The sequence below is a fragment of the Mastigoproctus giganteus genome, chromosome 3 (assembly GCF_048544385.1).
Source record: "Mastigoproctus giganteus isolate SK-2022 chromosome 3, ASM4854438v1, whole genome shotgun sequence".
NCBI classification, from domain to species: Eukaryota; Metazoa; Arthropoda; class Arachnida; order Uropygi; family Thelyphonidae; genus Mastigoproctus; species Mastigoproctus giganteus.
This window is the reverse complement of record NC_143577.1, coordinates 187026764-187042359: the sequence shown is the minus strand read 5'-3', so window position 1 is coordinate 187042359 and position 15596 is coordinate 187026764. Positions and strand designations below refer to the sequence as shown.

The following is a 15596-nucleotide window of genomic DNA, read 5'->3' as shown; positions in this document are numbered from 1 at the left end:
ACAGTCAAACTACTGTTATCAAGTGCACCAATCTGATTCATCCTCATCCTTTCAGAGTTTATATAAATAAAGAAGTCTGCTGTTTTTCTTTGCATCCTTTGCTAAAGATTTCTCATAATCTGCCTTTGCTTGCCTAACCTCCTTTGTGACTTGATTGCAGACTAGCTTATATCTACCATAGGCTTCTGTGTTACCTGATAATTTATATGCATCCCATGCATTTTTCTTTTCTGCCACGAGTCTCATTAGTTCATCTGACATCCATTTGGGCCTAAACCTAGAACGGTATTTCTTAGTTGATATGAGAAGCCTAATAGTTTCCAAGATTACTTACTTCAATGCTTCCCATTTAGAATTTGCTTTTGTTAACATCATCCCACTGTATAGAACTTAAAAAATCTCTGAGACCACTGTAGTCACCTTTACGAAAGCAAAAACCCTTCCCTTTACCCCTGATGTTACATCTATAACATCAGGGGTAAAGGGAAGTTACATCTATAAGTAAATACCACATCAGTACACTGTGATCACTGCCACCTAGTGATTCCTTTATCTGCAAATTCTTAATGCATGAATAATGACTGCTGATAATCAGATCAAGTGTGTTACTCCCTCTGGTTGCCTCTCTAACATGCTGCTATAGAAAATAATCATCCAATAAATCCACAAAAGCCTTGCTAGTGGGTGAATGACCAATCCACAAGTTCCAGTCTATATCTGGGAAGTTAAAATCTCCCATTATAAGACAATTTGATTTACGGGTCCACTCTATTTCTCTGTATAAATGTTCATCGTACTCTTCAGAATCGGCTCCAGGTGCCAAGCGATTGTGAATAAACGATTTCTCTGTGCTTTAAGTGCAATTTCCTGAAAGTGATCTTAAGTTCTTTACATCCTTCACATTAAGCAATATATTTAATTACAGCTCTTGTTACAAATATACTTGTACAGGACAAGAAAGGAAAACCACCTTTCTTTTCTTATAGTTCTGTTACTAACCACTACTGCTTTACACTTGGTCACACCAGGCCCTGCTCCTGCCTCCCCGCAGTGGGGCCAGTAACCTGGGTGGTAAAAACAAACCCCCAGGGCCAAAAGGAGCCATCATGAATATAAGTAATTATCCACCTTTTATAGCTCTCGAGCTCAAGATCAGAAATTCCTGACATAGAACATGACTCCAATCATCCAAAGACGATTGGAGTCATGTTCTATGTCAGGAATGAACGGAAAATTAGAATAAAGATGTGCCAGCATTTCTTATAATGCACTCATTATCAGGTGCCTCCATAGCCAGGTGGGCAGGAGCAACAGTGCGTAGCACACACTTCTTGATTAGACCAGAGTTCGAGCCCGTGACCACCAAATACGGAGGATGTGGAAAGGTCATGGAATGACCACCGCATATCCCCGGAGCAATATGGCCTTAGTTGCTAATGCTCCTAAAAACCAAATAACAAACAACAACAAGCACTCATTATCCACGTAACCTGTTGGCAAACTATCGCCTTTTCTAATACAGAAATGTTTAGAATCGCTTTGTGGATCTCCTAAAACAAAAAGTGACTCATGCACAGAGAATAATGACCAAAAAAGATGGCAACCTAACTACCAACCAAGTCCATCATTTTGACATTTGTACTCTGACTCTTCCATCTTCTATTAAAGCAGGTTATTTAAACTGCAAGATTCAGCCCTACATCCCAAATCGCATTCACTGCTTTAAATGCCAGAAGTATGGCCATTCTCAGACAGCATGCTGAGGCGATGCTGTGTGTCCTATTTGTGGCTCTAAGGAGCATTCCCAAGGAGACTGTACAGCTTCCCCTCCTACTTACCCAAACTGTAAAGGAAGCCATCCTGCATTTTCTAAAGCATGTGACCTTTGGAAAGCAGGCAAAAAATCCAGAAATATAAAGTGGAGCATAAAGTCACATACCCTGAAGCAAGGAAACAAATACTATTAACCATGCCTAGCCGATCATGTGCATCGGTCACTAAAAACAGCCAGTCAGCTGCAACTCAAACAGATGCCTCCACAGAACCAAACATTTCCTTTGCCACCTGGGCCAAAACTGTGCTAACATGCAATAAAAAATCTACAGTCAGTAAAACCAGCAACACACCAATCAGTATCCCAATTGATGCTATCTCAGCCTCATCCAAAACAACAAAATCTGTTAGTGTTGAAAACCAGAAGAAAGTGAAACCACACTATAGCAACATGGAAATGGAGGTTTGGTCAGAGGATGATGACACAGCACAAGAATTACATGCCAATGATATCATGGACACAGGATGCCCAACCTTTTCCAGAAATGAAAAATCAAAACTAGGTAGACAAAAACCTTCTCAGAAAAAACAGTCAGATCAATCTTCCTCAAATAAACCCAACCAATGAACAAATTCCTACAATGGAACTGCAGAGGATTACACAGTAATATAGATGACCTGAATGATTTACTCATACAAACTAATGCAATAGGTGTATGCTTACAGGAAACATTTTTATCACCAAAAGTTTCACTGAAATTCAAAAACTATACTATGTTTAGTCAAGACAGGGATTTTGACTCTTCTCCTTGTGGAAGGGTAGGTATTCTTGTCAAAACTACCATACCATCAAGACATTTCCAACTAGAAACCTCCTTAGAAGTTGTAGCAGTTCGGATGGCAGTGGGAATATCATTAACCCTTGCATCTGTTTATATACCACCTAATTAATCTTGTTCCCAGACTGAACTTGACAACCTGTTAACACAACTGCCACCTCCTGTCTGTTTACTCAGTGATTTCAACGGTCACCATCCATTGCAGGGATCTTCCACCATGGATAGGAGAGGCCGATTAATTGAAACATTCCTAGGTAACCATAATCTGACTGTATTAAACACTAACTCTCCAACTCATATTCAACTACCTACATGTACAACATCTACCATAGACTTATCCATCTGTTCAGCATCTCTTTTTCCAAGCATGGAATGGTTGGTGGTGCTTAATGATCCATTCCACAGTGACCATTTTCCTATTATAAGTTCAATTCAAACACGGGTCGTGTCATGCCCTGAAGCCTGTACTTCTTGGAATTTCCACAAATGCAGTCTCCAATAATACAATGGAATGGGCATTTGATATTGCAAATGCTTTAGCAGAATATTTCCACCTCTTCCTCTTATGCGACCTCCTTTCAACACATTAAAACTGATGAAGAATGTATTAAATTGAATTTTTCAACTAGTCGCTCACTTCCGTATAACTAGCCCTTTACTTACACTGAGCTGAAAGAATCCTTGAGCAAATCTCCATCTAGTGCAGCAAGACCAGACAGCATTCACTACAGTATGCTGAAGCATCTGTGAAGCCAATCTATGCATATTATTGCTCTTTTACAACTGGATCTTTTTAGAAAATACATACCTGCTCTCTTGGTTATTCCTATATTTTGGCTATACCAAAACCCAGCAAAGATCCATCTCAAATTCAGAATTTTAGACCTGTATCATTGACAAGCTGTTTGGGCAAAATATTTGAAAGGATGGTGCATAAGAGGCTCACCTGGATTCTAGACTACGAAAATCTCCTTTCTGATCACCAATATGGCTTCCATAAAAACAGGTCCACTCTCGATTTACTTGTAAAAATTGAATCCAACATTCATAACACCTTCGTCAGGAGACAATGTCTAGTGATGATCAACCTGGATATTTATAAAGCATTTGACACTACATGGCATCATGGTATCATTAAAGATATGCATCAGTTAGGACTGAGAGGCTACCGCCCTTTAATAATTTAGAACTTTTTAAAATTACGCACATTTCAAGTCCGATATCAAAACATGCTGTCAGCATCTCACATTCAAAAAGAGGGTGTCCTACAGGGGTCCATATTGAGTCCAACCCTATTTGTGATTAGGGTCAACATTATATTGGAAGAGCTTCCAAAAATGATTGAAGTATACATGTATGCTGACGACCTCACCATATCCTGCCAATCTCCAAATATGAATATGATCAAAAGACAGCTATAAATTGCTCTAACCAGAATTCAATTCTGGACCTTATGCAATGGATACCATCTTGCTGAAGAGAAAGCCACTACCACTTATTTCTGCAAATTTCAATCACTTCATCCTGATCCAGAGCTAAAGATAAATAACATGCCAGTTCCTCTTGCTTACACTGTCCAATTTCAAGGCCTGATACTAGATAGGAAACTGAACTTTCAAGCACATGTGACCTGTCTTTGAATTATTTGTTTGAAGAAGTTGAATATCCTCCTGTATGTGCCATCCTTGTCATGGGACGCTGATCGACATACCCTTATTCATCAGGTCTCGTTTGGACTATGGTTCTCCAGTGTATGACTCTGCAAGAAAAAGTACTTTAGAGCGATTAAACACCATCTAGCACAGTCCTCTGAGAGTTGCTCTAGGGGCTTTCAGAACCTCCCCAGTTCAGAGTCTTTACATCAAAGCCCATGAAATCTCCCTTACATCTTCACAGAAAAACATTACTTCTGCTGTATGGTGCAAAAATTCGCAGTCTTCCCTCTCACTCTAGTTGGAGATGTCTATACAAAACCGAATGGGAGTCATTTTACAATAGTAAACCAAATGAAAACTGACCTGCTCCACTTAGATTTAAGGAACTGACTCAATCATGGAATATCAGTTATATATTTCAGGATATGACACCACCAGATCCACCCTGGACAAATATCTGTGCAATATATGATGACTATTTTCAACAGTGGGGGAAAGAACACCTTATCTCCCTCCAATATCTCACAGTTACATGCAGCTTACTCTTTCTCATTCGGAGGCCTGTGAATGCTATACAGATGGATCAAAAACTGAGACCCAAGTAGGTGCTACGGTAATATTCCCGTCATTTACCAATTCTGTCTCATTACCAACAGAATGCAGTATCTTCACTGCTGAGTTTTATGCTATAAACATAGCTCTGGATCACATTATTAAACATCTAATTCCGGCTGCTTTAATATACACTGACCACTCAGTGCTGTCTCTTCTATAAATAGTAATACCAACTCCTCTCACCATGTAATAAAACAAATCCACTCTAAATTACCTGCATGTAATGAGTCAAACCAAACTGTGACATTCTGCTGGATCCCAGGGCATTCTGATATAGAAGTAAGTGAAAAAGCAGATCTTTCAGCTAAACAACCAGATACTTCTATTTTACAGACTTGTCAAGTTCCATATACTGATTTCAAACCCATCATCCTTAAAGCATGTTACAATAGCTGGTCAATAATCTGGAGAGGTTATCCAGGAAACAAACTTTACCGAATAAAACCGGATCCAAAGCTGTGGCTGTCCAGTTTCCGGAAAAGCAGATGAGAAGAAGTAATTCTAGGAAGGCTAAGAAGTGGGCATACTTGCCTGGCACTCCTTTATCTATTAATGAATGACAGCACTCCTCAATGCACATCATGTCATGTGCAGCTGACTATTCATCACTTATTAGTGGACTGTCCTCACCTTCTCAATATCCACTGAAACAGCTTTAAATCATGTGCTAATGCACATTCATCACTAACATTATTGCAGATTCTTGGAGATGACACTAATAAGAAAGAACTGTTTACCTTCCTAAATAACATTAGAATATATCATAAAATATAACAGGTATTGCAATAATGTAAACATTTCCTATTAACCATTAGAAAGACACAATATGGCCCTAGCAGCCTATGTGTCATTAAATCAGAACACCAGAACAACTCATCAGAATCATTATTCCTATATCAAACTCCTGCCCTCATTTTTGCTTTCCCAGCGCTTATGTCACACCAAACTGACTCAACATTGCACTGTCCATCTATGTAAACTGGATGCACTTCCTTAGATTTTGTGTTTCTTAACTAACAGCATAAACCCTCCTCCTTTCCTATCCCGTCTATCCTTTCTGTAAACATTGTACTCCCCAAATTCCAATTTTGCATTCCTTATTATTATTATTATTATTATTATTATTATTATTAGCCATATGGTGCAAGGAAGCCTGAGGCTTATGCTGCACCGGCCAAAAAAAAAACAAATTCCCTATTACCCTGAGAGACAGAGAGAGAAGTAGAAAGGAATCACCAAGAAGGGAAAGAATGATGATATCCAGCTCAGGACCCTGGGTGTGCCAAGCCCATATTCACCAGATGTGAGCCCCTGGGGATAATATCTGTGTGACACCTCATCTCTGATATCCCAACAATATCCACCTTTAATGTCTTGACCAGCACTTCAAATTCATCAAATTTATTTACTATACTCCTAGCATTCGTGTACATGCAAGTATACATGCACCTGTTTTACTCTTAGTTACGCCGACCGGGCTAGCCGGGTGAGTAAAGTGCCTGCTGGCAACCCAAAGATTGTGGGTTCAAATCCCGCCTCAGGCTTGGATCAAAGTAGAAAATGCAAAAACTTTGAGAGGTGCAATATGGCCACAGAAGCTGATGCGCCAACAACTAAAAAAAAAAAAAAACTTAGTTACTCTAACACAGCCCATGTATTTACTTGTTTCATGACTCCCAGCAGTTCCTGAAATCCCCAGCAACTTGCTTTCCAATTTGGTAGTGCATTAATTTTTTTTCTTTTAATAAATAGTATTTGGATTTTGAAATAATCCAGATTATTATTGAATATATTTTGATATTTTTAAATGTAATACAGAGCTAATTTCAATTTTTTTGTTTAGCTGCAAATCTTCAACCATATTACCAAAGAATTCTTCAAACCTGGAAGGTCCACCTGTTCCATTTTTATTAAATAGTACATTGCCATGTAGATCAAGTCACAGATATAGTCTTGGAAGTCTTCCAAATATTGTTCATCATTCAGATTCTAGTTCAGATGGTTATGCAATTAAATTCCATAAGCCATCTTCCCTTGGAAAGCAGTCTTCATCATCTTCAGATACAGGAAAGCGATCAACACCTAGTCGACGACGAAGACGCACTTGTTCTCTTGGAATGTTTTCTTTTCCAGCAGCTCGACACAGGCACTGTTCACAGATCCAGACTCCACTTAATGAATACGGTCAGAGAGCCACACAATATGTACCACTTAAGGTAGCGTTCTTTTATAAACTAACTAATGACACTGGTTGGAATAATTGTGAAAAATTTCTTTTCATTTAAAAACTAATTTTTGAATACTCCCTATATATGAAATACATATTGATTATAATTAAAGTGTATCAATCTGGCCACCTGTAGGTGGCAAACTATGAATCATCATAGATGAAGTTCAGAATAGATACTGTCTGTACTTTGCAACAGCAACCAAAAGTACCCTTACAGGCTACAGAAGTGGTGAAATGAGGTGGTTCTGGATAATGTGGTTAATATAAATTTTGTTGTTTGCAGAGATATATTAAAATAAGCAATGGTGGTAATATATGTAAATTTAATTGTGATGATAATTATTTATTAAGAAAAGAATGTTAAAATTTTGGCATTCAGTATAAATAAAATTATAAGACATGTTTGGATGTGTAATAAGCTTTTGCACATATTGACATGGTAACTAGAGTAAAGGTTCATTCACAGCATTTGGTACACTTGTTAAGTTATTGTGTCAAACAAAATAAGTAATAATTAATATGTAATCCAAAGTTAAAGCTGAAAGTATTGGAGAATCAAATATAATCTTAAGACATATTTGCAAAATATCCAGTTTGTATTGTGACTGTCCAGAGAATTAGAGCTGGGATGACTACCACTACAGGCCCCAGGTGCCAAGCGATTTTATGATCAAGTATTTTTGCCAGTGAATTTGTGCGCTCTCTTGAATAAATAAAATCTTCTTTATTTACAGCATTACACTAACAATCAATTAAATAAGCTTCAGTAAAGAAATCATTTTACTTGAACAGGAGGAAAAGTAACCTTCTTTCTTTTTTCCTTTTATTTTGCATATTACTACTAACCCACTACCGCTTGGTCACAAAGGTGGCACTGCTCCTGCTTGCACGTGGCGGGGCCGGTAACCTGGAGGAGAATAAGTCTCCCTTCTAGGGCGAAATGTAGCAAGAAGTTCATAAAACCAAAAAAACACTGGGTGCACAGAAGAAACCCTGGCAAGGCGAGAACAAGAGGAGTCTGAAATTCTCTACATTCCTAGTGCAAAAATGCCTAGAAAGCAAAATAGGTACTCCCAAAACAGTTCATCGTCTAAGATCAGGAGACCTACTAGTTGAAGTTGTCACTGCTCGACAGTCTGAGCAACTACGAAAACTGAAAAATTTGGTGGAACTTCTGTCACCGTTTCACCACACATTTCCCTGAACACATAGAGAGGTGGCATCACTGAATGGGATCTAATGAACATGTCAGATGAAGAACTAAAACAAGAATTACATGACCAAGGAATCATTAATGTCAGAAGAATTATGACAAAGTAAGACGGCAAACTAGTTTTTTTTTTTTTTTTTTATATGAAAACTCCAAACACGAGAGGTATTAGAACCTATGCCGACCGGACTAGCCAGGTAGGTAAAGTGCCTGCCTGGCAACCCAAAGGTCGCGGGTTCAATTCCTGCCTCAGGCTTCGATCAGAGTAAAATGCAAAAACTTTGGGAGGTGCAATATGGCCATAGAAGCTGATGCGCCAACAACTAACAAAAAAAAAAATTAGAACCTATAGTACTTAGTACCGTGCTTGGGTTGGAGGTTGAGAAGACGAAAGATATTTGTTGACATTAGACTTGAACTTCTGTAGGCTGTAATTTTCAGGAAATACGTATGAAGGAAGGTTGTTCCAGAAAATGGCAGTTGAATGAATAAATGAGGAAGATGAAAAGTTGTTTCTGTGAGTTTGAAGTTGGACAGTAAATGGATGTTGACTGGTGGCAGCATGTGTTTGGACTGTTTTGAAAGAGAGAGCGGGAATTATAGAAGCCAATTCAGAAGAACAGTGCCCATGGAAGTATCTGTAGAAAAGGCATGCAGCAAAAACAGTAAGTCTATGAGAGAGACTCTGTTAGAGAAGAGTCATTAATTAACCTAACTGCCCCCTTCTGAATGGAATCTAGAAGCCTAAGAGAGGTTTTGGAGGCACCGACCCAGATGTGGGAACAATATCCCATGGTAGAATGGATTTGCGATTTGTACAGAGTGAACAGCTGTTTGGAAGAAAAGTAATGCCTAGAGTGAAAGAGAAAACCAACTTTTTTAGATGCAAAGGAAGCAATATTTGTAATGTGCTTGTGCCAAGAGAGATTAGAAGTCAGGGTAATCCCCAAAAGAGATATATCATTTTGCCTAGAAATCGAAGTGTCACCAAAGATAAGCATAGGAGCAGAAGAATCCTTTTTGAGAGATATAAGACAAGACTGAGTTTTAGAAGGATTGAAATCAACTAAGTTGTCTTTGTCCCACTGGAGAATTACCTGGGTATCGGCATTTAAGGAATTGGGAGCGGATATTCGAGAAGTTGAAGCTGATTGATCAGGGTAAGGTTTCTCAAAATGGAATGCAATGTGCTATCATCGGCAAAATTATGGATAGGATTTCCAGTCAATGGAAGAAGGTCATTAATATACAAGAGGAAAAGAGTGGGGGAAAGAACTGAACCTTGGAGGACACCAGCATTAGTGGAGAAGTTAGAAGACAGAGAGCCATCTACCATCACCCTCAGTGAGCGATCAGAGAGAAAACTGGATAACCAATTACAAAAAATTGGCAAACCATAAGATGGAAGCTTGTTTAAAAAACCTTTATGTCAAACACGATCGAAAGCCTTTGGGATGTCAAGAGCAACTGCATGTGTTTCACCAAATGTTTCCATTAAATTTGTCCATAAATGGGTAACACAAGCCAGAATATCATCAGTGGATCAACACGGACGGAATCCATATTGGCGATCGTTGATCAGACGGAAGGTTTCTAGGTAGTTTAAGATTGTTTGTTTGTTTGTTTTTTTTTAGGAGCATTAGCAACTAAGGCCATATTGCTCCGTGATATGCGGTGGTCATTCCTTGACCTTTCCGCATCCTCCGTATTTGGTGGTGACGGGCTCGAACCCCGGTCTAATCAAGAAGCGTGTGCTGCGCACTGCTGCTCCTTCCCACCTGGCTACGAAGGCGCCTAGGTAGTTTAAGAGTTGGCAGTTAGTTGATTTCTCCATTACATTAGATAGAGTAGAAGTAATTGCAATGGGACGATAATTGGGTGGGAGGGACTTGTCACCCTTTTTAGGAACTGGCTGGATATGAGCAAATTTCCAAGCAGAAGGAAAAACACCTTTGGAATAAGAAAGTGAAAAAAAAGGTGGCAAAGAACCGGAGTAAGTTAAGGAACACAGGTTTTGAGAACAAGTGGAGAAATACCATCAGGACCTGGAGCTTTCTTATTATCAAGATTCGTCAAAATCCTTCTGACATCCTTTTATTATTATGATTATTATTATTAGCCATATGGTGCAAGGAAGCCTGAGGCTTATACTGCACCAGCAAAAAAAAATTCCCAAGTTACCCTGAGAGAGAGAGAGAGAGAGAGAGAGAGAAAGAGAGAGAGAGAGAGAAGTAGAAAGGAATCACCAAGAAAGAGAAGGATGATGATAACCAGCTCAGGACCCTGGGTGTGCCAAGCCCATACTCACCAGATGTGAGTCCCCGGGGGTATTTTTTTTGATGGAAGACCACAGGAGGCATTGAATGGAGCGTGTTGGGAATGGTGGGAGGTGTTTTACCAAGATCATTAATACATGAGTTGGAAGAAAAATGGGATGCTAGCAGGTCAGCTGTATCCTTGGCTGAAATGACAACAGAACCATCTGATTTTGACAGGGGTGGGAGCAGAGATGGGCAAAAGTTGCGGCCAATAGTTTTGGCAAGAGACCAGAACCCTCGACTACCATTAGGACAAGAAGCAAGTTTTCTACTCTTAGCCTATTTGAAATCTAGTTTGGACCGATTAATGACTGCTTTACAATTGTTGCGAGCTTTGGTGTAGGCAGAAAATGAAACTGAAGTTGTGCTAAGGCTGTTCAAGAGAAGAACGTTGCATATCGTAATTGGAAACAAGCCAATTACAATATGCAACGTTATTCTCTTGAACAGCCTTAGCACATTTATTGGAAAATCAAGGTTAAGATAAAGGACGAGATTTTAAAGTGGAGTGTGGAATAAAAGATTCCATTCCTACAAGAATAATTTTACTGATATGATCTGAGCAAATGTTGACATCAGAAGTTTTGAAACAGTAGTCTGACCAAGGAAAAGAAGAAAATAAATCTCACAGGTTATTCCATTTTGCATTCTTGTAATGCCAAACAATACGAGGTTGGGAATAGCCATGAGATAAAGGCTCCATTAGAAAAGAGACAAACACGAAGCTTTGATCTGAGGTACCTAAAGGACCACTCACTTTGACCATATACTTAGAAGGGTTGTTTGTGAGAAAGATCAAGCTTGTTGGCTGCATGGTTAGGATTATCTGGTATTCTTATAGGTAAATGAACAATCTGCACAAGGTCATTAGATTTATTTATTTATTTGGTTTTTTTTTTTTTTTAGGAGCATTAGCAACTAAGGCCATATTGGTCCAGGATATGCGGTGGTCATTCCCTGACCTTTCCGTATCCTTCGTATTTGGTGGTGACGGGCTCGAACCCCGGTCTAATCAAGAAGCGTGTGCTACGCACTGCTGCTACTTCCCACCTGGCTACGGAGGCGCCTCAGGTCATTAGAAATTGCAAAAGCCTCAGCATCTCGACCAGGTGAGTCGGTGTGACTAGATAACGGAAGCCAGCAGGAGTTGTGAACATTAAAATCACCAAGGAAAATTACCTCACTATTAGGAAAGTTGGACTGGAGAAAGTCAAGTTGCAAAGAGAGGAAGTGAAACAGCTCCAAGTGATTAGTTGAGTTGGGAGAACGGTAGAGACAACAGATGAATTTGACACAATGAGGTAGAGAGATTTTAAGCCAGAGAAGATCAAAGAGAGGAGATTCCAAATTGCCAAGTCTCTGACAGGGAATATCAGAACGGACATATTCACAAGTACCACCTTTGCGGAAAAAGGAAACATACAGCGAATAATTTGGGCATCTGAGATGAGCAGTAGTTGAATCAACTGATAACTGAGATTCTGTCAGAAAAAGTACATGGGGTTTTGCAGACTGCAAGTGGAAATGGACATCGTTGAGATTAGAATTGAGACCACGTATATTTGTGAAATGAATTAGGAAGTGTTTGTGAGGTTTAGATCTTTTTGCAGATAAGCTTGCTCTATTAGTTTGACAATTCATGGTGTATTCAATAGTAAGAAAAATTGGGTGGGACATGCTGTATGAAGTAATGAAATTTGTGGATATGGCGTACACATGGTAAGAATATACCCAGATCCTTGACATAACGTGGCCTCGACAATGCTCCCCCGCATACACACTATTCAGACTCCCTCCAGTCACTATCTGAGAGAGTAGAGGTATTTCCTACACAGAACATAATACTTACTTTTGACAATCCCAAGCCACCAACAGTGATAAATGCAGGCTATCTTAACTGCCAAGTTAAACCGTATTTCCCAAACCCATTATGCTGCTATAAGTGCCAGAAGTTTGGGCACTCACAGACAGTCTGCAGAGGAGTAGCTGCCTGTGCCACATGTGGATCCACTGCACACATTAGTACCGACTGCAAAATAGCTAAATGGTCCCAAAACAATGCATTTCATCTCTCACACCAAAAAACTGTTGGGATATACTTCTGTAGAAAGCATAGCCTACACCAACATCTGGAACTTAGACTAGAAAATCAAGTCATACCAGTGGTCTCTAGTGTCCGCTTTCTTGGTGTGATATTCAACCAAAAACTCACTTTCCTTGATCATATAAAAATGCTCTGGATTAACTGTCTTAAGAAGCTTGATCCTGTACACCATAGTGCTCTTCATCTTGCAGTGGGGGACGTACCATACATCACCGGATCAGAGCCTATATGCTGAAGCACATGAAACACCCTTGCAGCTATGCAGACAAATGATTTTATTAAATTATGCCGCAAAACTCAAAGGGCATCCAAACCACATCACTTGGAACGGTGTTTTCTCTCCTAAATGGAAAAACCTTTATAGAGCCTACCCATCTATAAATCCACCAACCGGGATACATCTTCACTCACTAGAAGCTGACTGGCAAATTGACCTGAGTAAGATACAGCCTACTGCCTCTCATGCAATCCCACCATGGATGTATCATATACTGCTGTGTGACTTTTCATTCACAGCTTGGGGAAAACACACCATGTCTCAACAGAACATGCTACAAATACATGCCACACACTGAGAACCCAGCATGGCCAGTACACACCAATCTACAGATATGGATCTAAAATTGAAAAGGAATTTCTGGAAATGAACAGGCCCACCTAGCTGCCAAAACTGCTACTGATCCTATAGACCACTCCTTCACTACACCTGCATCTGACTAAAAGTACATTATAATGAAACTATGCCTTGAACAATGGCAACATATCTGGCAGAATCAAGGCAACAATAAGCTACTTGGCATAAAAAAATATCTAAAACCATGGAGATCTAGTATATGTGAGAACCGACATGAAGTCTTATTAGCCCTATTATGGATAGGCCATATGCACCTGACACATCTTTATTTGCATGCGACTCACCACTGTGTACAAACTGCAACACCCAGCTCACTTTCCAACATTTACTCATGGATTGTCCCAAATATGGTAGTGACTGACAAGCTATGTTTACCTCTTTTTCCAGTCCAAACATTCCTTTCAGTATTGCTGTATTCCTGTATTAATATATTGCTGTATTTCAGTATTCCTGGCAGATACGCCACACATGGCCAAAATCTTTTCATTCCTTAAACGAATACAACTGTACAACACAGTATGAACTTCAATAACATTTATATACATAAACTATGTATTTAACATCACCATAGTTAGGTGCATTATGTCCTTGCGCCGTAAAGCCCTTAAACAAACAACTACCACCACTACATTTGCTTTACTGAAAGCTGCTTTCATATAGTGGTAAGCATACATTTCAATTTTTTGTTTTGTTGCAAATCTTAAATTGCATTACTAAAGAAATCTTGAGTTCTAGGACTACCTATGTTCCATTTTTGTTAAATGGAATAGGTGGACCTTCTTGGCGGTGTGATGACTTTACTTTTTTTGCTATTTGTCTGAAGTGCTTAATTTCTCCTGAAGGAATGAAATTTCAAGTGTAACAAAAGTAACAAAGGAAATAAATGATGAAGAACTTCCTAATTTTGGCCTCTGGACATTTCACTGAATTTGAATTACTTTGGATTCATATTAAACACAACTGTATATGCATGTATGCACTTTAATTAAATAGGTTGTATCATCATTTGTAGGCAGAAATATCTGTAGACTATTAAAAAAAGAAACTTGACAGGAAGAGGTTTACTACTTGCAGTTGTGCTGTTCATACAATAAACAAGGTATTGCAAGACTCAACTATTACAGATAGTGGAAATGCATTTTCATGAGGATTATCTAATGGCATAGCCAGGGTAGGGTCAGCAAGTACATTGTATCCCCTGATGCCAAAATCTGGTATTATGGCACTTTTTAGCATTAGGCAATTGCCACCTTTTTTTGTGAATGTATCTGCTGACATAAAATCCTGGCTATGCTACTGGGATTATCCATAGGTGTCAATACTCCTTCAGATGAAGGTGGAAGATCAATACTTTGGTTTGATCTTCCACCTTCATGACAGAATTGAATTGAACTTTGTTTCTGGTGCATTTTCAGAAAAGAAGTGGATCTGATGATTGTCATGTTGAAATGGACACTTTTACATTTTGAGAAATGGTTTCAAGAAAATATAATGATCAACATTCAGCCAAACAGTGTGATTCTATTAGACAATGCCATTATGACCATCTTAAAAGTATTTCAATAAAAAGAAACATGGAAAGCTGATATACAAGTCTAGTTAGCTTCAAAACTTTATCATTCTGTTCTGATCACCTTAAACCAGAATTACTGGACACATAATTTAGGAAATTATCAGTTTTCTGCATACTATATAGGCACCACCTTCAGCTTTTGCTAGCCATAAGGTCCTTCATTTACTGCCATGTCATTACAAGCTCAGTCCAGTTGAATATTTCTGGATTCAAATGAATGGTTACATTGTTTCTGAGAACATATCATTGAAAACTGTTACTCCTGGCAACTGGTTTGGTATGTTTAGCACATAAAAAAAGATGGAAAGCAAATGTAAAAATTGGATGGAATGACTATCAGTATCATTAAAAACTTTGCTATAAGGATTTCAAATAGCAGTATTATCAAATGGCAGTACAATGCAGCAGCAAAGTAAGTGGAATGGAGAAGTTGACTTAAACATTTTATACATTAAAGCTTAATTCAATTCTTTGGTTATAAAATATAAACATTTTGGCTTTATCATATTTCATCCATTTTTATTTTAATTTTTTCATTTTTATTTCAAGTTTACTACATTTTTTATTGCATGCTTTTATATTATTTTTAATGTGACAGTGTTCCTTTAGGATTTTGATTTTATATGCATTATATACATCTATGTT

General features: G+C 38.6%; 1 protein-coding gene across 1 annotated transcript in view; it reads left to right on the top strand.

The window, feature by feature from the left end:
- Positions 1-15596, top strand: part of LOC150088471 (uncharacterized) — a 410148-nt gene that overhangs the window by 204162 nt on the left and 190390 nt on the right. The window contains exon 4 of the mRNA XM_090369533.1: positions 6726-7098. Within this exon, the coding sequence (XP_090225659.1) occupies positions 6726-7098 (373 nt within the window). The remainder of the gene's footprint in view (positions 1-6725; positions 7099-15596) is intronic.